General features: G+C 41.8%; 2 protein-coding genes across 5 annotated transcripts in view; one reads left to right on the top strand and one right to left on the bottom strand.

Moving 5' to 3' along the window:
- The window catches only part of bark (C-type lectin domain-containing protein bark beetle), a 109,520-nt gene extending 106,812 nt beyond the window's left edge, over window positions 1-2,708 (top strand). For all 3 annotated transcript variants that reach the window (XM_084590109.1, XM_084590108.1, XM_084590110.1), the window contains one exon: window positions 635-2,708. In XM_084590109.1, the coding sequence (XP_084446235.1) occupies window positions 635-1,380 (746 nt within the window). In that variant the 3' untranslated portion in view covers window positions 1,381-2,708. The remainder of the gene's footprint in view (window positions 1-634) is intronic.
- A 1,789-nt stretch (window positions 2,709-4,497) lies between these two features.
- Window positions 4,498-22,944, bottom strand: part of Arms (Ankyrin repeat-rich membrane spanning) — a 70,852-nt gene continuing 52,405 nt past the window's right edge. For both annotated transcript variants that reach the window (XM_084590106.1, XM_084590107.1), the window contains exons 24-27: window positions 19,662-19,777; window positions 18,155-18,268; window positions 15,390-15,517; window positions 4,498-8,031 (exon numbers count right to left, since the gene is read on the bottom strand). In XM_084590106.1, the coding sequence (XP_084446232.1) occupies window positions 7,050-8,031; window positions 15,390-15,517; window positions 18,155-18,268; window positions 19,662-19,777 (1,340 nt within the window). In that variant the 3' untranslated portion in view covers window positions 4,498-7,049. The remainder of the gene's footprint in view (window positions 8,032-15,389; window positions 15,518-18,154; window positions 18,269-19,661; window positions 19,778-22,944) is intronic.

Below are 22,944 nucleotides of genomic sequence, written 5' to 3'. Positions count from 1 at the left end.
AGCAGTTACATTTATGGTCAGTAAAAGATAGGCAGGAGGAGGTGCAGAGAGAACTTAGAAACAGCTCCCGCAAGCTGTTTATGTCACAGCACAGCCAACTGAAGCTTCTTTCATATGGTAAGCACTAATGAGAATTACTGCTTATCACAACATTTTTGGTTTGTGCACGTAAATATGCTTTAACAAGTTAAAACTATAGAAAATTTGCTAGATCTCTACAGGAATGAATTCATGTGCTGCTTGCTGTCTGCTACAGATATGTATGAGCAATTGTTCAAAGTGGTGAAAATGACCCCCCCCCCCCTCGCTTAAAAAAAAATAAGAACTAACAAGATACCCTTTAAAGAAAATAGGTTCTGATAGATGCAGAGTTTACAAAGGAAAATAGACATCACTGTACAGCCACCAGATTAGGTAAATAAAAGAAAAAAATCAAGTGCCCCATGATCCATTTCATTTCAAATTTCTGGGGTGGTATGTGTATTTTGTGATGCATGATCATTATTAGTGTTTGGTGGGGAAAACTTAAGCTGAAACCCTACAAGATACCTCGCGAAAGAAAGTGAGGCTGAAAGAGGTAAGCTGTTTGTAGGCAAAATAATTTGAGTGCTAATTAAATTGTCTCTCTTTGCAGCACAAGAGATTGTGGTGCGGAGTGACTACTGGTACCAGGAGCCTGTTTCCATCACTGCCATGTCACTGCTCGGAGTACTGCTCATTTGTGTGTGCATAATTCTCGGCTTCTGGTGGTGCAAATCACAAGAACGTCATAAGCAACACCTGCAGCGGCAAAACTCTATACGAGCCTCAATTCGCTCAGCCTCAAACCGCTCACTCGATCGTGATGCCTTCTTTTCTGACTACAAGCACCGTATAGAGCGTGCCCTTGCCGATACACCAACAAGCACACCACCTCGACTTGCCATGCATCCGCCTAAACACAACGGAAGTACGGACTCTGTGGCTAAACAGTATACGTACGACCTTGATGACAGCCGTAGCTACGATGATACCGTGCACGAAGTTCGCAATCCTGCTTTGGACTACAGTAGTGACATTGAAGAAAAATATGCTACAAGTGTGCCAGGAACAAGAAAAGGGACCGCAGAGTTGCAGCATCCTACATTTGACCTCACTTATGAAAATCGCGGGTACATGGACCGCTCTGTGGGCGGCTACGATGATTCACTAGATGCATCTAGAGACTGGAGTTCAGGAACTGATTCAACGCTAGACATGAAACGATCGTTGGAGACACCGCAAGCTGTTCCTATGGATCCCTCTGACAACACTTTCAAAGCACCAGAACCTTACCAGCCATCTCATTACGCCAACACAGACAACTACTACAGGCGACAGCCCCTGGAGACAGCCATGTAGCTTTTCCCGATGATAGGAAAGTGATGTGCGTCAGCATTATATGCCCAGAGGCATGCTCTTGGAACGATCCAAAGAACAGGACTGCAAGCTTTTCTTGCGGCTTCACAGTGTTGTTATGGCAAGGCCACCAGCAGCTGGTGCTTCCAGCTAGACTAACGTGTGGTGCCCGTGATATCTGTGCTACATGACTGTGGCAGCCCATGTTGCTGCTGGTCCAGTGACGTCTACAGAGCAAAACTGCTACAGTGTTGATCTCAAAACAGAGGCCATACAATTTGTAGGAACAGACATTTGAATGCACATCACGATCACTGCACACTGCACGATGTATTTTTGATACATTTTATTGTACACATGACTGCTACTGTGTTGTAAAAAGGTATAGCTTCAATGTCCATGTTTTTGTATGATAGATGTGTTTGTTGAACTTTTCACAAAGCATAAATTATAGCCAAAAGAATGAAGGGCAACTGCCTCTCTTTGGGAGATGTGCACATCACATATTTAAGAAGGATGTAGCACTCCTAATTGCATCTTCACCTAGGGTCACTACTACAGGCATGCCCTGACCAAGAGGGGAATCACAAAGCTGCTTTGTACTGCGAATCATTTACTGTGCAACCTAGCTGAAGGTGCAATACAGAAAGCTGAATTTTGTGCTCACAGGCAATTATGAAGTGTGCTATCTTGCTTGCCTGTTCCTTTAGTGCCCTATTTACAAACGAAACTAAGTGCCTTATCACATCCGTCCATAATGATGTAGGTATACAGTTCTTGAATGTGGAAATATTGCTTGCCTTTAAGCATTTAGTCTTGTTAGGTGCTAAGCTACCATTGAAGGCGTTCTTATTGTGTAGATAATGTTTAGGAACATGGTGCAATGCCGTACATGGTAAGACCATCGGCAGCTGCTGTAGTCCCATTTGATGCTCATGTTATTTTGTAATACAGAAACCCGGTGTGAATGTTATAAATTGTATAAAATAGCCTTTTTGTTGTACTAGCTGATAACTGCCTTCCTAGTCAGTATTCATGCCAATAGCATTATTTCAGTACATATGTTTATAAGTGTGCAAAGTCCATCAGTGACTTCTGTGTGCTTTCATCACTGTACATGCCATGTGCACTATATGTAGCATTATGAAGATAGTTAACCTTGGTTCATAAATAGTGTTGTGTTGCATAAGTGCATTGCACGACATTCCTGTGCCAAGAAAAGATAATCTGTGCTGTCCTTTGTATTTTAGGATGTAAATTCATTTTAAATAGCTCCAGGCGAGTCACTGATTTTGGCATATTTGTCAGAATAAAATCTACTTTTGTCTATGTTTGGGTGTTACCTAGTCTTGCTTGTCTATTAGATCTAGTCCTGCCATTCCCACTAACATGACAAATCCTATAAAGATGGTTAACCTTGTGTTCTAAATGCTTGGCGTTTGCAAGCGGTTCGCAGTTCAGTTGAAGAAAAGTGGCCAGGGCTTAGATCTATGAACATTAACAAAGCCACCTGCCCCACTTTACAGTAAGCTTACCAGGAGGGGTGAAGACAGAAGTGTGAGGTCAAACAGATTAATCATACATAAACTAAATGGAACTTAGAACAGAACAGGAACAAATGCACCAAAAAATGAATGATCAAATACCACCACTATATTTTTCACACGGCCAACTAGAAATCCATGAGGAGATAGCCTGGATCTCAACCAGGTGTTTACCTGCTAATCCTCTCAAGTGTGTAGTCTGTTCATGAACACATACTTACATATTTACAAAAAATGTGCTCTTTCCACAGAATATTGATGGGTCTCATAATTTTGCGCACACAGTGACAAGCATTTACTCTAGGTGCCTGCAGCAGCACGTGAGCAGGCTGCTAACTTCTTCACCATTTACTTCTGCAGAGCAGCCATACTTCATCTTTGAAATCATCTTTTTTAATTGCAATGCGCTGCTCCAATTTTTATCGATATGAAAGAACTATAGTCACTTTCACGTGGGACACACCACATTGCCTATGAAGTGAGTCGCGGCACTGCACAAACTCTATCATGCATATACCAGTGCAGTCTATGTAGATGCTGCAGAATATGCTACTCATTAAGCCTATTCCTTGAGCATGGCTTCCAACACACTTTACCCCATGGTTTCTGGTTCGATTAAAGCTCCATCCTTGATAGAGGCAGAGGAAGCTGCAATTGCACTGGCAATCTCAACCACTGCCACACTAATCTTTAGTGATTCAAAAACAGCAATCTGCAATTTTGCACGAGGCAGGATTCACATGCCTGCTTTCCAAATTCTCAATTCTACTCAACCCCTGACCAGATCAGTTGAACTCCTATGGGTACCTGCTCATGCGGGCAACCCTGGGAATGAAGCTGCCCACAACACAGCATGAGCGCACGTCAACCGAGCAGGGCCAGTTACAGACCCAGGCGGTGCACCCGAACGCCTGGCTACCTATGACGAAATTGCTCTCCACTACAGAGAGCAACGACTCCAGTATCCGCCCCCACACCAATCTCTCTCTAAACTCGAGCAGGTGACCTGGCGCTAGCTCCAGTCCCGTACCTATCTCCAGCTCAGCTTGCCCATATCAACCCCGGCTTTTTCTCCCCTGTATGCACCCTCTGCGGGGCACCCAAAGCAGCAGCAAAAGATTTTCACCATATCCTCTACATTTGCTCTGAGCTCCAGCCACCCTGTAATTGGCAATTACCAGACATAGAGCGATGGGAAATCACAGTGTCCAGCTCGGACCCGGCTGCACAAAAGGAGCTGGTGGGCTGGGCTCTAAGAGTCACCGAGAGCCACAAGCTCCCGGCCACCCTACGTGATATCGAGCTGAACCATCAGTATAGCAATGATCATAAGGTTCAAGAACCAGTAAGCGTTTTCACCACCACCACCATTACACACATAGATCCTTGCCACATGAAATGAAACAAAGTAGCAGCTTCTGTATAAGCCACAGCATTACCTCTACAATTACTAGCAGAGCACTTGTCACAAGGAAATTGATTTCATCCTGCTGCAACGTTGAAAGTTTCAAATCAATTATGAGTAACTGGTAATAAAACAATTTTGCAATGCCATAACTCATTCACACACACAGGACAAATATTACAAAATATTTTATTTAAGACAACCAAATTCCCAGCATGGCTGAACTTTAAATTTTTGCACCCTTAACACATATAGCTAGGCCAAGAGTTGTATCAAAACTACTATGTGCACACATACAGTACAACACCAGGGCAATGCACTTGTTCTTGGATAAATGTAACTAAATAGATGCACAGAACTTTGAGGTAAATAAATGCAAAGACTTCAATTCAGCAAAGTGCAAGGCATCCCAGATGTCATTACTTCCTTCTTTTTCATTAAATATAGTTTAAAATAGGTAACATTAGAGACAATACAAAATCACATATTGTTTCACACAGCATGACATTTTAAATCTAGCAACATTGTAAATCGCTCAGGCACTGCTTGGACTAGCTTGCAGAAAATGTCACCGGGTGTACAGAACAAAACAACTAAGGCTAAGATAAAGCAACCATTTATTCCAATTCAATGTCATTTTTAATTCTTGCCCACCACTCACTTTACAATGTGCACACACTCTCACTGGGACCTGCCAGGCAGTGTGGCAGACATTCAGTAGTCAGGGGTTGGCCTAAAAATTTGAATTATAAGCCCCCGCAATAAGAATGGAATACAATCAAAGGAAACAGGCCATTACACTACAGCAATTCAGCAGATAACACTTTGTTTCAGTGGCCTTATGTGCCTGCATGGAATGATAAATCGCTCCTTACAAAGCTGCAAGCCTTTCACTATATAAGGTTTTGCAAAGCACTCCTAGAACAGAGTTATAAAGTTGTATGAATAATGAAAACACAATGAACCTACTTAGCTTAATATATATCTAACGAAAACAGACAAAAACAAAAGACAATGCACTAAACTTCAGAACAGCATATGTAAGCGTCATGTATGGCACAACTACTCCATGCAGCTAGCTATAAAACAGTAATCTTTTATAGCCCTGTACAGCAGTTGCAGGTTAAGGGTGCTAAGAAATTGCTACTTTACATATCAAAGGCCATACGTTTCTGGGCATACACACTGCATCTCATATTCTCACTGCTTGTGTGACCTTTGAATTTCTTGCAAATAAGGTGACTCCGTGGAAACATCGATTAAGTTAAAGGGGGTTGAAATGTCATTCCAACATGAAGCCCCATGGCCTGCTTAGGAAAATATCACTGCCATGAAGCTCAGGGCCATACCCAACAGAAATTAGGTTCTGTCCTTCTCTGGCAGCAACTGTTCACCACAGTCAAAAGTGCTTCCTTACATTGCTTAAAAAAAAAAAAAAAAAAAAAAAAAGAAGAAGAAGAAAAACCGCTCAGGCTTAACCCTGGTCAATTCTTGAGTAGCACTATGAGAAAATCAGAGTGAAGCTAAAGGTAGAAGCATGAATAAGGAAGTGCTAAGGAAGCACTATTTTCATTAACTGAAACACAAAAAGTAAATATGCAACACAGTGGCACAGAGCTGGCTGAAGGAAGAAATAAAAGGTAACACTAAAGCCACTGTTTGCCTTCAATTTACCCAATAGAAAAGAAAAAAAAATTAAAACAGACATAATATGAAATAAAAAAGCATGTTGTGGCCCCTTTAAAGAAATACCGAGGGCTACTCTATCTAATTTGTTGTTCTTAAAACCCATTTTGTGGGTGTTTCTGGCTATGGTGATGTTTCAGCAGCAGCAGCAGTAGCAAAAGATGTGGCCAGGGAGTCGGAATTTGAAATTAGAAAAGTTTCTTGCTGCTATTCGATTCAAATTCGTGACACGAAGGCCAAAAACGACTTGATGTTCGCCGTTTGAAGGTGAACAAAAACTGTCCTGATACACCATAGTTTGCCAGCAAAAATGGCCAGAGGTCTGAAATATCCACATTTTTCATTATCTGCTCTTTCCTAGGCTATAAAAGCTCATTTTTCAGTGAAAGTAACACATCTGTAATCAAGGCATGGTAATTTATCGATACAGGCCAACTTCAATTTGTCCTCAGTATCCCTCACTAAGACTATTTGAATGTAATGTAGAAGCCACACACGTTCTTTACATCTTTTTTTTTTTTCTCTTGTGAAGCAACAATATGCTTTGCTCATATGGGCCTCATTTAATCTGGGAAAATTAGCAAACTACACCAAGGTCCATGCTATATGCATGAAGTTAGACATATAAAAATTGGGCTGGTAAAAGATGGCATACTGCTGATGTTTCGTTGTATGATTGGCTATTAAAGTAAAGCTATTTTATTGATAATTACGATAAGAAAAGAGAAAAATGCACTACTACAGGATAAGAGAATGCCCACTTTAACGCAACAAAGTGACATTTCCACAACATGGCTATGAGATCAAGATACTATAGACTAGAAAAATACCATGTCTTGTGGCCCTTGGTATAGAACTTACATAAGGCCTTACTTATATAACCTTCATTCCCTAAATGCTACAACTAAGATAAAAAATAAAAAATAAACCATGCACCGGGAGCATTCACTGTCACCTGCTCTAAAAGCACAATGTCAAAAAATAAAAGCAATGCACTTGAACAAGGCAAATTTTCCTCCTGGGGAAGAATAACTACTCTAGATGACAGTTTCAGAGCTTGAAAAGAGATGCTTGGCATCGGTGGCCTTACCAGCAATGACAACAGTATCGGACGAGGTTCCCTCACACGATGGCTGTCCAATCTGCTCCATGTGTTCCTGTTCAGCTAAATGACGCAAAAAGGTGCGGCTTGACATTTCTGGTGGGTTAAAGGGGGTACTCTGTGATGGCACCACACCATCTTCGGCGGTCCTCGGCTCATCAGGCTGCGCTGAGGGGACAGAGTTGCGGCGCACTTTCAGCTCTCCCTCAGGGGACCTTCCTGACGATGATGAGAGAGGAGTGAGTGCTGTGGCTGGGCTTGAGGTCTCTGTAGTTCCGTCCGCACTCTTGAGCATTGTGAGGGAGAGTGTTGAAGTGGATTTGGCCCCATCTGGCTTGTGCTCATCCGTGTCAATGTCAGACCGCTCATCCACAGAGAACTGGCGTTCAAAGTTGTACCTCCTAGCTCCACGGCCAAGCTTAAAAGGCTGAATGAACTCCCTTTCTCTACGCGATGAGCTTTCTGCATCCCGCGAAGACAGCGTTCCAAGAAACATGGGTCGTGTCACTTCAATCAGTGGGGCATTCTCATCCTCTGCAGCATCGTTAGGGAGGGACAGCATCTCCAGACGGTGGCGCTCCTGGTGCACGTCAGAACCATCCAGACCTTTCCAGTGGTCAATGAGGCTGCTTTCGGGCACATCCCGAGACAAGCTCCCTCGGCGAGACATGCCTTCCTGGGCCACAACTGAGTCGAGGTGTTTGTTGCGCGGTCTCTGGCCTGCTGAATCCCATTTGCTCATGAAAGCTGCACTGTCAAATGAACCTGGCGGTGGTGCATTAGGGCTGGATGCAATCGAGGGTGGAGCCGACACACCATAGCTCTCCAGTGGAAGGTCAGTGCTACAATACACCGTGGGGCTTGGACCTTGCACACCCCACTCGTAATCCGGAACAGAGGCTGACAGCGGTGAGTAGCTGAAACAAAAGAGATCCCACTGCTTACAATTGCATTTTAATTCATTACACTCAAGCACAAGTAGAAGTTAGGTAGCTGAGCCTGGGTTCTGTGCTGTGCACTACGTTGCGGTATATGTGGCAGCACGACACTAATTTTACACAGTCTACACAAGTACCTGTTGTGTGCTCCAAAATTATCAATTAGGATGCAGCAGACAACTTCCCCAATGACCATCATTACTAGAAGACTTAAGGCCAATGCTAAACAAAGGCCTTTCGTCACAATCTTCAAATTATCCCCATGCGCATTAGAAAAATTGTCTTCAAAAATGTACCATTGTTAATTTTTGTCACAACTGAGAAACAAAATAATATCATTAAGACCTGGATTGAATAGCACTGCACCCTGCAATAAAAGAGATTACCGGATAGAAAAAAATTTCAAACGCCACTTGTGTTATCCCACGAAATTGTCAGAAATCACGAATTTATTCCATTTTAAGCTATCTTCAACCCTGCCAACAGGCATAAGAGCTTAAGACTTCTACAGAAATAGAAACCACAGCCTGGATAATATAGACAAAAAGTTTCAGTGTCAACACTTTACTGAGTTGTGCCAAAATGTAGGGCTGAGTATTGGCAATTTTTAGGACAAGCGTTTGGTTCTATATTTACTTTTATAATATTAAACAAATAATGCAACACTTTTTTAGTCTGTAATATTTGTGAGGTACAAAGGATTCTTGAGAAGGATCTTAATAAAAATCGAAGATGAAGTTTTTTTTTTAAACTGGAATCAAAGTTGCCCCTTTTATGTTGCTTTCAAACTTCGGGCGACTTTGATGCCTTGTGGAGAACACACCTAGCAATCTAGAGCTCCAAATTTTGTGTGAAATCATGAGCGTAACCCATATAATAAAAAGAAAAAGCTTTAGTGCAAACAACTTAAAGCATCGTGCCAGTATGTAACGTTGAATATGAACATTTTTGCAGCGAATTCCTCCTGAAGCAAAGTTTGCGATTTTTTACGAAATCAACAGCAACAACAAATTGACTTTCTAATAAATTTTATAAAAGTAAAAGTTGCATAGATTTATTAAGTAAAAAATAATTGCCAATAAAATTTGTGTGGAAGCAGCAGGTCTCCAAACTTGCAACTTTTTGAAATGGCAAAAACTGCGTTTTCCACCTCTAGTGATATACAATTTTTTTTTTGAGAAAACTACTGGATATCTTTCAAAAACTAAGGGTTATTCCTTTGTGTCAAGACATTTTCCCACCACATATAAAAATTTCATCGAAAACAAGCAATGGTCATGGACCTCAATAATTGTTCTTATCTGAACACACCTAAATAAATAAATATATATATATATATATATATATATAAAGAGAGAGAGAGAGAGAGAGAGAGAGAGACTTTATTTATTCAAGATATCCTGCACCTAGTTGACCAAGGCAAGCTAGTCTTCCAGCTGTGCTGATGATAGCCAAGCACTTCAGGAGGGGTGTGAAGGGAATGTTGTGACAGGTGACAGGACAGGAGTGGAGGAATTGATGTGATAGCACAGTGCTCTCCTGTAATGGCCAGCAACGTAGATCTGTTCGCGCTGCCACAGGATTGCAACAGCTATATTCCAGCAGGCCTCTGGAGGCACCTCTGGCAGCTGCCATATTAACCTTGCTTTGATAAATGCATCGGAAATGGCTGCTTCTGCAGTAAAATGAGAGACTGATATTTTTCTACAGGTATAAATAAAAACTATTCACCTTTTTACAGCCTGCATCATGCATGATGTGTTGAGTAGTACAGGGTAAAAGGTATTTGTGAAGCAATGTATTGAACACAGGATCATCTGTAAGCTGGCCACCAGTAAGTGCAACATAATATTGCCAGTAATAATTTAATGCTGCTCCTGTGAGCACACAAATGTGCATAACCTATTGTTACGCCCCAACCTATTGCAAACGGATTGCCCATCGTGCAAGACGGCCAGATGGGTCACGGAGGTTTATCAGCCAGCACAGGGAATGATGATCAGCGACCATTGTGAAGGGCCGCCCATATACATAACAGCGAAACCTACCGCGAGGCATTCCTGCTCAGTAATTGTGTAATTGTGTTCAGGTTTGCTTAAGGAACGAGTGGCATAAGCAATAACATGTTCCTTGTCGCCGTAACGCTGAATCAGCACAGCACCAACGCCAACACCACTGGTGTCCGTGTGCAGTTCCGTTGGAGCAGAAGGGTTGAAATGCCGGAGAATCGGATGTGATGTTAGTAAAAACTTGAGCTGGCAAAAAGAAGAGTCACACTCTGATGTCTACTCGAAGGGAGCGTCTTTGTAGAGAAGGCACATGAGCGGGTTGGCAATGTCAGCAAAAGGGGGAATGAAGCGGCGGAAATATGAGCACAGTCCTAGGAAACTTCGAAGTTCCTCCACGTTCTGAGGTGTTGGAAACGATGCAACGGCCGCGGTCTTTTGAGGATCAGGTCTGACGCCTTCACGATCGACGAGGTGTCCTAGTACCAAAATCTGATGCTCACCGAAGCGACACTTCTTCGAATTAAGTACTAGACCGGCGTTTTTGAAGCAGTCCAGCACGAGAGCGAGGCGTTCATTGTGCTCATTGAATGTCCGGCCAAAAATGACGACATCATCGAGGTAGCACATACATATTTGCCATTTTAGTCCCCGTAGGACAGCGTCCATAAATCTCTCGAAAGTTGCAGGGGCATTGCAGAGCCCGAAAGACATTACATTAAATTCAAACAGGCCATCGGGTGTGATAAAAGCCGTTTTTTCCTTGTCGTCAGGGTGCATAGGGATCTGCCAATATCCCGATCGCAGATCGACGGATGAAAAATATGATGCGGAGAACAGACAATCTATGGTGTCATCGATCCGGGGAAGGGGATACACATCCTTCTTTGTTGCAGCATTCAGGCGGTGATAGTCGACGCAAAAGCGCCATGTGCCATCTTTCTTCTACCGTTCCACCCAGAGACACCGAAGCACTACACATTCCCAGGGGACACAACACCTCATCACCCGCGCCATGAAAATTCACATTTCTGTCCCAAACAAACATAACTTTGCGTCCTAACTGCTTCTTAAACGATAAACTCATTATTGAAATGGTTGCCCCGGTATCCACTAAAGCCACTGTCGCCACACCATCCACAAGCACATAGACCGTGTTCTTTAACATAACAACAGATGGAGGAATTTCTTCAGGCAGCGCACAGTCTCCAGCGGCCTGACCTCCAGTGGCCACGCTGAATAATGACAAAATGGTGACCAAGTAAGCTAATGCTGCCAACAGGTTTCTCCGCTTAGACTAAGGTTATTGGGTCATTCCATGCAAAAAAATTCACCGTTTTTTTCAAACATGATGGATTTTGTTGCAAAAAATATTCTACACTTAAGTATTACACTTAGCAGCGCGCTTTCTTTTTTTTATATTCTCACATCCTGATGGCACTTTTATTTATTTATATAACCGGTAGGGAAGGCAATGAACATTTTTTAGCAGAAGTATTTTTAATCGCTGAATTCTTTTAGTGGTCATATTTGAAGAACAAAGGATTGCCATGATAGTCACAAAAGAATTTATTTCTAATTCACTCATAACAGAGAAAAACAGAAAATTAGAGAATTTGAAAACTTTTTTTTGGGAAGCTCAAAAGCATAGAGGCAATATTTTAGCATACGATAATAGCTCATGAAATTGGCGACAATGAGAAAATATTTCTGCTCAAAAATAACCAACATGCTCACAAGGAAAAGATTCCAAACAGCATACCTAGGCAAAAATCTCAGTTTTGAGCAGAAAAAAACTACCCTTAAAGGCCCAAACAAAAATGTGCAATAAAAAGCGTCAATAACCTTGAGCTCTACTTAACAAACCAAGGAAAGTTATATAGAAAAATAAAAGTGTCAATGGGACGTGAAAACATTTTGCAAAATAAAAGTAGGCCGGTAAGTGTAATTTTTAAATGTAGGAAACCTGCGAGATTTTTTCAACAAAATTCATGGTCGAAAAAATGCTGGACCATTCGATGTGGAATGATCCCTTCCTTATTGTCAAAACAGTTCTCTTTCCTTTCCTTTATGAAGAGAGAATTCAGTGTAAGAAGCCTTCACTATTACAGGACTAGTAATTTCCACAAATGGTAATTATTGCCGGTAATATTTTTATATTTACAAATACTGTTAGCCTCAAGAAAGAGGCCATAGAAAGAATGGAAGATAAGAAAATTCACATTTGGAAAGCTAATACACTGCGCTCGCTACCATTCACAGTCATCCTATTAGTACAACCATCATGCTCTTATTTTTTTTACTATTACACTATGAATAACAGTGATAGCTTTGATTCTCTACAAAGACTATTACATAAAGTTTATGTAACAGTTTAGAAAAAGTTGTGCTGATGGGTCAGTGATGATGATGACATCAATCACAAAACCATAAGTTTGCCTCGTGTGGCAGAAGCCGATATGTGGCCCTTTTTTGGTCGATCCTTTTCACAAGCATTTCATTATATAATAGCCGAGCACCAGGCCAGGAGAAGTTTTGTATCCATTGGAAAACCGGTGGGTACCCGGTGGCACTGCGGATCGAACCTGGTGCCTCCCGAATGCGAGGCAGATGCTCTACCACAAGACCACCGCTTCGAATGTGATAAGTTTACACCAACAATGTACATTGTATGACATGGCATGACCTGAGCCAAATGTGAACATTGTTTTTTTTTTATAAAGCTGCCAGATGACATACAAAATTAGCAGAGCTAGGCACATGACTCACACTGACTTAGCATATGAATTAGCAAAAACTGTTATAGCACTGGCTTAGCTATAAAGTCCTGCATTCTGCCATGGAAGCATCCTCAGGCAGCAATGTCCTCCAGCCTCATCATAACCACCTCCTTCACGGCAGCTAATCTCTGGGTTTGTTGCACGGCGTTTCTGGCTGTGCATTTTTCCGCTTTCGCCACAAACTCCCAAGACACTAGTTCACCCGCCCCTTCCCACCCTCTCCTTCCTCTCCCCTAAATGTGGAGAGAGAAGTTTCTCTCTCATCCCTTTGCCACCTGCCCATATGAAAAACTGTGACCACATAAAGCAAGTTGTTCCTCTGGTCTTTTTTTCTCTATGGGCACCGTGCAGAAACACAAGGGGCAGCACTCGTAGCGAACAGGCAGCGCCACGAGTGGGCGCCGGAGGATTTTTGTAGTGGCTGGCGCTGCCGCCTGGTAATCTGGCCACCATAGCCAGGGCAGGGCGAGCGCTTGAAAGAGGTGGCCGTGGGAATGTAATCGGGGTCTGCGCAGCGAAATGGTGGCAGTTTCGGCCAGCTAGAGTGATGTAGCAAAGCACAAACAATGCGGGAGCCACACGACGCAAGACGGAAAGACACAAACAAGCACCCTGGCTGCATGCTGGGCGTTTATTTCTAGGCTGGAAACACGAGAAACAGAAGACGACAGAAGGAGAAGGCCGAGCAAAAAGAGAAGGGGAGGGGATAAAAACACGAAAAAAATGTAGAAAAATATAAAAACATTTGTGGCGAACACCCCTCCTCCCACTTGTGGTGTACAGCTTCATACAAAGCCAGCCTTGAACGCTCCAAGCGAGACTGGCTGAGAAAAAGAAAAAAGAAAAAGGAAAGCTGCGGAGAACTGAGCGGCGGAGAAGGATGAAACGAGTATGGGGAAAAGAATAGGAATGATAGAAGCTGGAGCTGAAGAGGAGAAAAAAGCCAGGAAAAAAAAATAAACAATGCAAAAAGCCTGAAAACTAAAGATCGACTACGGGGCTTGACAATGCCACAGGCACTTACATTAAGCAGAAGACTTTTGAAATGCTTTAGCTGTTTTTCTGGTTAGGCGGTTGTCACTTTTCTCGACGATAAAGGAAAGGATGGCAGATTTACACTGATTGCTCTGTCCATGCGGTGCTCACGCATGTGGTCGCTGATACAGTGACACAGCTATGAGAATGGAAAACTCTACTACAGCACTGCACAAGCGATCTACGGTTTCTAATACACATGTATGTTTTCCTCTCTGTCAGGCATGCAGGGATTATATTATGCCTACTTTTCTCTTTCGTTGAAAGAACGTCCTGCCTCAAATCCTGACTTGAATGCTAGATTTTTTTTTTTTTTTTTTTACCGATACTTATTGCCTCTTTAACTGTAATTTCGAGTTCTCTGCCACAAAATTAAGTTAGGACAGGGAAGGTAACCGGTGGCAGCCAGTCGCTCGACCACTTGTTTGGAGGATAGCGTGTAATGAATGCAAGATCTGTTCAGAGCGTCCACTATTAAGTAAAAAAAAAGTAACGTATACCTAAGTTACTAGCCTTGATTGAGCAGTATGGCATGAGAAATAGTTCATCATTTGAGGTTCAACAGCTCAGTAGACATCAAAGGGTCATTAACAATAGAGTGTATGGAATGACAGACAGAGGCACTATGATTCTGAATCACATCAACTGAGGAGAGCGAAGCGGACAGCTGGTACTTGATCATCATGGGGAAGTTTTTTTCTTTTTTCACACATTGTTTGGTTTGCATTACAAAAGCAATGAAAACTAAGGGAGAGCAGGCAAAAGGTGTATTGAGACCTGACGAAGGCCCACCCACCCCGACAAAAGAAATCGCACGAAGACATACAACATGAAATATGCGCAGAACTATACTATAGAAAGGAAGTTACATGACAGCATATCGCTGGGAAAGAGATTAGACAGGACGTAATGTCACATTACTCAGAGAAAAAAAAAAAAAATAGTAAGTGCACAGAACGAATGCCAATTGGCACCATGCAGATAGTGCAGGTGGCTATGACTTGCCCAATTTCTTTTTCTTTTGACAAGTTGAGAAAAAGAAACACTGCTAACGCAGGTGAACATAGTGTGCCCTCTTTTGGGAAAAATGCTTCGTGGAAAATCTGGACGTGGCAAATCCGGGGATGATTGCCAGCTCATTGCTTGTTAGACGGCAGCGATCCAAACTTGGCGTCGCTTCGCTTCGTAACGCTTATTTGGGGACGTAAAAAATATCTAATCAGGCCAGTGAAAACGTGAGCAAACGAGCAACCCAGCAACTGCAACCAAGCAATTCATTTGTGACCATAGAATGCCGCGAAAAGAAAGAATGAATGGTGAATGCGACTCCAGCACAGCAGATCCGGCGCATCTCCGCGGCGTGGCAGGGCGCACCGGCCACTACAAAAATCTCTTTACCGCCGCGAGGGCAGTTCGCATCGCGGCGCGAGTTACTCCTGCACAGTGCCCATAAGGCAGCTTACTGCATATGAGCAAATAGTTGCCTTGATACAGTTATCTTAAACACTTTACTTACTTGTACTTTGGGGACCCATGAGGCATTTTCAGGTAGACGACATCCACCTCATTATCCCCTGTTGTACGCCCTGCGGTTCCACTTGTCTCCTCCCCTTCACCGGGATCAGACAAGATTGGGCTCAACACCTGGCAAAAAGAAACATCTACACTTAGTTTCCTTGCTTCACAAAAATATGCAACATTACAGTGGCTACTCTGTCAGCATGCCTTAATATGTTCCATCGTTTAATGCCATTGTATTCAAATGAAGTTTTTTACATTTATGTCAACATGGCTTTTGCACTAGCCTCAGCGCCATTGCAGAAGTATCTGAATTAGCCTATGATAAAGGCCACCCTTCATAGACAGGTTTCCAAGCTCATGCCATAATCACAGACTTTTTTGTAAGGCCTCTGGTCAGTTATTCACTCTAACCTTTGCACAATGTTACTAGCATTTTAAAAACCCCTACCATCTCTCTCAATGCTCACAATATGCAATTTTTTAGTTCCCCAAAACTGCATATTCTGAATGTTTCTTCCAGAGTGCTGTTGGGTTTGATTTTAGGTCTGCTTCTTATTTGTTTTATTTTATTATTAGCCACTTTCCCAGCAATGCAACATTGCACAGTCTGCCATTACACTCGGTGGATTTGTAGCTCTCGGCGCCTTGCAATGAAGGTATCTCGAAGCTTCCAATTCTCCACAAAATTCTAAAGATGCAGCAATGAGTGTAAACCATGTGCATCAAGAATGTAACAACTGTACAAAGGAGCAACCCATCAACTGCGCACTGTCTGCTCACTACAGCAGCGCACAAACAAGGCAGAACGCTGAATGGGGAATCGACACATGCCACGCGACTAACTGGGCCAGCAAGTCATACCACAAGACAGAGCCAACATGCTCATCGGCATATGGTAGGCCTTCCTTCTGCAGTTCCAGTGCTTCATTTTTATGTGTTTTTTTAAATTATTCTTTCCCGGAGAAGGGGGAGGGTGGGGGGTGCTGGAAAGTAGCAGAACAGGGGGAGGTTGTGTGCCGTGAAGTTGGCAAACTCTCTTTGATCGCCACGCCAGCACGAAGCGCAAATTTTTGGACAGCTTGGTCGAGTTTAATGTTTACGGTGCCTCCACGTTTGCTCTAACCGAGTTGTGAAGCAGTGGTTGTTCGTTATACCTGAAACTCAATGCCCCCGCCGTAATACGTATTTGGATGGTAGCCCCACCTTCATTTGTAATAACAGAGCGTTCGTTATAATTGAGGTCATTATAAGTGGTCGCGCATGTGCCATGTGAGGTTTCTAACATCCCGAAGTGACTAAGGCTAATATGGATGCTGTAGTAGAGGGCTTCGAATTAATAGAGATAATAAAAGCGTACATCATTCAATGAAACGTAGCCACCATGGCTAGGTTCGAACCCAGGTAATCCGCCTCCACGGCCGAATGCTTAACCAGTGAGCTACTGCGGCAGGTAGCATTGTGACACTGAATTTGTCCATTTCTTTTATCCCTCATCACACCAGTAAATTTTTCAATGATCATGCTTTGCAAATTAAGCACTCATCTGAAAATTTTTATAACTGGTGTATACCTGGTAGGTGACCACTATTTCAACAAAACTGCATTCATGTGGTCTTTCAACCATGCTTCATCTTTCACACATTCCCTCACTGGCTTTCACCTCTTTAGAGTGGATGAATATAAGTACCCAAGAAATGCTTTCATGCACACAATGTCACGGTACAAAAATACCAACTTAACATCAGGATGTTTACAGCACACCCCGAGTGTAAACCCAATGCCTGCTAGTTTAATTTCTAGTATATGTACTCTTGTGCATCCCACATAACCTGATGGTTTGGACTACATCTGAAAACTGGCAATAAGAGATAAAATTTATTAGGAAAAAGCATAACTCAATTTATCTCCCATCATTACAATACATATTTTCTAGCTTTCGCAGCATGCGTATCATAGGTATTAAAATCCTAAGGCCTTTCATATCCCACTTGTCTCCCCGAGATCTATTCCTTTTCCACAATGACCGGAAGAGCCAGTTAAGAAGCTTTTTTACGGGTGTGGCGCATCACTGAACCTTTCCCATGCTTGAATTTTGACCCAACTTGTGTGTTACCATTGATACCCGATGATGGTGGGAGCAGTCAATTACCTTTGCTTTTACGATTGCTGCGAACCTATGTTTGTAGGCCCTCGCGCAAAGGCATCGCCCTCAAGTCTCTTGTCTAAACCTAAACAACCAGCATGTTGTCATTAAGATTATGATTAAATCATGTACCCTATTATTGTACTAATCTTTAAAAATTAGTTTTAAATTAAATGCATCAATTATAATCCCTTGAATATTTTTTTCTTTATGCCCATGCAGACATCTTCAAAAGAGTTTAATTCTTTGAACAATCGAATGTTGGATCAAGCTACCAAGCTGTGCTACATCTTAGCCATTCAGGAGTTTTCAAAGCCAATTAGAGCTGCTGGTTATGTGCTAGTGTAAGGCTAAAGTATAAAATAAGCAATAAAAATGATCACACACCTCATTAATATGCCACCAAATACACTGCGTGTTAATAGTAATCCAACAGTGACCCACTATGGCTTGGCTGCCTGTATTTGCGACGTGCTCCGAAGTGAGTTAACTACAGTTCACCCATCGCATGCGCATGAAGAAGATGTCATGATGACAACGTAGCAGAGCTCACTAGTATACATGAAGCTACAAATGTATAAACTATGAGACTGCAAAGCAAATACTGAAGGGCCTACTTGCGAATGATGAAATCCTGCATGTGGGGCTACACTTTCATCAAGAGTGTCTTCCATGGCTTCTTCACTCAGGGTCTCCAAGGCACCAACAATCAAGCTCTCCTCCATTGTCACCTGTAGGTATCCAAGCCATGATGAACATTGCACGAACAATGCTAAGCCAGCACCCCATTTTGCACACCAACAAAATTTGTGCACCCCCTGCTTTCAGTAGAAATTTGCCATAGAAAAATAATAAAAATACAGCTTCCGACAAAGTATAAGAAATGCACCAAAGAAAGAAGAAAACCTCTATAACTGTCCCCAGCAGTTGCCTGTCATAGCCCACCTCCAGCAACCATCCCTAGCAACTGCCCCTAGTAGCTGCCTCCCAGCCGCTGCCCCTTGCAGAGTCACCGACAAATCTGCCCCTCTGACAACCATGCTTGAGGTGAAAATGGTTTGCACCTAAAGCTGCCCATGCAATGCATGGTGGAAGAGGCATACTCCCTTGCAGCAGTAGAATATTGCTCCAGCACTCCTGGAAGTGCATGTGCTGTGCAGCCCTTTTATAGTAAGCTTATACAATTTGGTATATTTATGCAATTATCATTAAAATGTAAGCAAACATACCTTTCATAAAACAAAAGCATATATAAAAAAGCACCAGTTTCATTCCATATTTCCTGTTCTGACTTGCAGGTAAGATTTAAAATTTCTTACTAGCTTTTTAAAATCAGAAAAACTAATGAGCAAAATAGATTGGAAGGTAGCCTACCAGCAACCACAAAGAAGTTAGCTTACGACTGCTCTTTGCAACGAATGACGCAGGCAGGAACAATGATTCACACAACTGATGCATGGAGTACAGCTAAAAAATAGCAGCCAGGTCATTTATCCGAATAACAACACAATGCTCTGCTTTAGGAACTCGCAGCTGCTATTTGGGCTAAAAAGAGGATGTGATATTGGCTACTTCAGCCAGAATCCCAGCAGACAGCACTATTTCAAGCAGCAATGACCTGACTTAAAAAAAAAAAAATAATAAAGATTTCTTTGACAATATAGCATAGAAATATCACTGGAGCAGAAATCCAATGCCTGCCAGCATTTTCACACGCGATGTCGTGAGACCCATGTGGACAATGCCCAGCTGACAGGTGTGCTGACAGTTGGCAGGTGGTAGTTAGCAGCTGACAGGTGAGTTGGTCACATAACATGGCTAAGCATGACGGCAGACTTGGCAGACGTGTCTAGACAGGTCCACAGATCAGGCTGGAATGAAGCCCGAATCAACACCGCGTGTGTCCAGCTCTATAAGCTGCGGGAGAGGGCGTCCTTGGAGGTATGTCGCTAAAGATGACACAGGCTCAGTGTATGCAGCAAGCAGTAATGATGGAAGAAGAGAAGAGCAGGGTGAGCAGACCTCTGTGTCCTCTAAATTTTTGATTGCTAATTAAAGCAATCCATTACTTATGCATTAGCCCACCACTCACAAAGGCAAAAATTTTGAGTGCTAAAGACTTGCCTGTTTTTCAAGCGATGAATTTGGTCGTCTTCCAGTTGTCTGGGAGTGTGCAGACTTATCAGACTTCTCTGAACTATCATTTGTTTTGTCTTTTGCTTTGGAATCTGTATGATCACCTGAAGGAAAAACTAATAGTTTTAAATACTGACCCAAACATGGCAAAAGCCACAAAGTTGTAAACAGTAGCCAGTGGGGTGAATTACCTTATTCACCCAACAACAGATTTATTGAGTATTAGTAAACCCGTATGTACTATGCTGTCAACATTTATCTATTTACCACATTATTAAAATTTAGCCGCAAACATGACTAGCTGCAATCCGACAAATAAAATTGCCTAAACGCTTCACACTATTCTCTTGAGATGTTTTGCTGCACTTAAAAAGCTGATTTCTCTCTTCTAATTTTTTTTTTTTTTTTTTTTTTTTTTTTTCAGCCTACTGTGTAGTGCAATACTATCACTATTATTACGTGCTTCCGAGTGCCATGAAGATCACCAAATGACACATAATGTTCCTATTTTCACCTTATTTTACTATTTTCTTCCCTACAGCTATGCCCATTTATAGCCACAAAGCTTGTAAGAAGAATAGTACGTAGTATCTTTATTATGTGCACTGTTTTGCTAGGGCACATTTTCCCAAGATATTGTTTTACAGTAGCATTATATTCAAGCCCATTTTTTTTTTTTTTTTTTTTTGTCATAAAACCTACAGCCCAAAGTAGAATGCACTACTTGCAGCATGCACCAGCCAATTAAAAAGAGAGCTGAAAGTTATGCTAAGAAATAAGGCAAAGAAATGTGTTCCTGCGCATCTCTTGCTCTCAGTTATGGTTTCACATGGAAAAAAGCGTGGGAATTCCTCATGGTACAAGGGCTTTAGAAAATGAGTTTTTCTTAGTTTCAAAACCTCTGACATAACATCGACTAGTTCACGATCCTTCAATTTCCCCATGGAGACTAACCACCCAACACAATAATTAAAAGTTAATTAGTGAGCTTGGTAATTAGCTAGGTAATTAGAAGGATTCTTCACAAAAGTGTGTCTGCCACAGCTGCCAATTAGGCTCTGCTAATGTGTTTTCCGCAAATGTTAATAGCGCCAAGCCAAGTTTCAAATCTTCCACAGTCACACCGTAATGAAGAAACCAAGTAGGCTTTAAAACGTCATATTTCTTACAAGAGTTAACTTGGTTGGCATTCATTTTCAGCTTATATTGCACCCCAGGCCAGATAGACCTTTGCCCAATGTTTTCTTTTGAGAGAGGTCTTAATATGAAATGTGTCAGAGCTGTGGCATGGTGACGATGGCAGCTGCTGCTGAATTGCGGATGGCATGCGTTAACTCATTTGAGACTTTACTGCAGTCGATGATGTTGCCTCTTAGGTAACGTTCGTGTATTCATTAAATGCCATATATGTGTGTGTTACATGTGTTATATGTGATGAGCAAATGTCTCGACACAGAGGAATCACCTTAGTTTAGCAAGATAGAGCATGGTTTTCTCAGAACAAAAGCCATATATCCCTACAGGTGGAAAACACAGTTTTTGCCATTTCCAAAAGTTTGGAGCAATGCTGCTCGCGTACAAAAATTTTGCCGTGCATTATTTTTCACTCAATGAAGCTAAGCAACATTTGCTTTTAGAAGAGCTGCTAAAAGCATTTTTTGTTGCTGCATGTTGTTCTAGCAAAAAATCGCAAACATTGCTCCAGGAACGACAAGCTGCAAAAAAGTCCATTTTCAACCCTACATTCTGGCGCAATGCCTTATGCAACTGTCACTAAAATATTTTTCTCTTTATTATGCAGGCTACATTCTTATATTAAGGTGAAATTTGAAGCTCTAGACTACGAGGAATTTTCTCCCCAATGCATCAATATTGCCCAAAATTTGAAAACAGCAAAAAGAGACAACTCTGATTTCAATTTAAGAAACCATCACCTTTGACTTTTATTCAAATCTCCGTCTCAGTACCTCATAAATATTAGGGACTAAAAAAGGTGTTTCACTATATCGTTTAAAATTATAAAAATAAATATAAAATTGAGCACTTGTCCTGAAAATTGTCAATATTCAGCTCTACATTCTGGCGCAACGTAATAAGGTGTTGTCACTGAAACTTTTTCTCTGTATTATAAAAGCCTTGCTCTTTATTCTGGGTAAAATTTGTAGCTCTAGAGTTGTCCGCTCTTTCTCTACGTTATTTTGAAATCAGCCAAAAGTCAATAATATTAAAAAATGGACAAATTTGATTTGAATTTAAAACTACAGCATCTTCGATTTTTATTGACATCCCCTAAAAACAGTTCTCAGCACTTTATAAACATCAGTCACTCTTTTTTTAAGTATTGCACTATATAGACTAAAAATATAAAATTGAGCACATGCTTTTATCCTACAGAATTGCTTAGGTCTTCCCCTTAACGAGTAGGTGTCAGAAATTCGATTTAGTATTTGCTGAATTTAGTTACATTTTGTCTGATGCAATATCCAAGGCCTTCTCAGTGCTTATAAAGTCGTTTTCTACTTCTTGGTGGGGTTGATGATAGCTTACATTGAATAAATTCGCCATTTCTAGCAATTTCATGGGTAAACTCAAAAGATGGTTAAACTGTTTTTTCTGTCCTGTAATTCTTTTTTATTGTGAGGTGCAGTAGTATTCAATCCAGTTCTTTATTATACTACAGTAGAACCATGCTATAGTGAACTCAGATATAGTAAAGTGAAACTGAAGTCCTAGGTCGTCCTCCATAGACAACTGTACATTTTTCCGCCTTTATGATAAAGACATTTTTGGTAAAAATCGGTTGTAGTAAAGTGTGTATGACTGAAGCGATGACTTCCCATGAAATGACATTGGCACATGCGCTACCTAGGGTCGCAAGGCTTTTTTTTTTTTTGAAGAAAACAAAAACACTGATTGCTCTTTTAAATGGCTTTACCACTAAGCTAAACAGCACTCGGAAGAAGCCAACTTAATGTAAGCCTTGGAGCCGTGAGGAGAAGCATGCAGCACGTAGGGGAAAAAAAAATGCAAAGCTGTTTACAAACATGGAAAAAAGACGGCGTGGTACGTTCAGAAAGTAAATAAGAGTAAAGCGCAGCGAGAAATAGGGAAGGGAAGAATCGGCCAAACATTCGCAGTACTGTGCATCACGAAGCATGAAGCAGCAGTGGCAAAAACTGGAGGCGCGGCATGTGGTGTTTTGCAGCACTTGACTGCCGCATGCATTTCTCATCTATTGCCTTTTAAAAGACAGAGACGGCAAAAGATGATG

This window comes from Amblyomma maculatum, chromosome 1, assembly GCF_055883805.1.
Source record: "Amblyomma maculatum isolate TAMU_Amacu chromosome 1, ASM5588380v1, whole genome shotgun sequence".
In the NCBI taxonomy this organism is placed as follows: domain Eukaryota; kingdom Metazoa; phylum Arthropoda; class Arachnida; order Ixodida; family Ixodidae; genus Amblyomma; species Amblyomma maculatum.
Note: the sequence above shows the minus strand (reverse complement) of the source record. Positions and strands in the feature narration are given on the sequence as shown.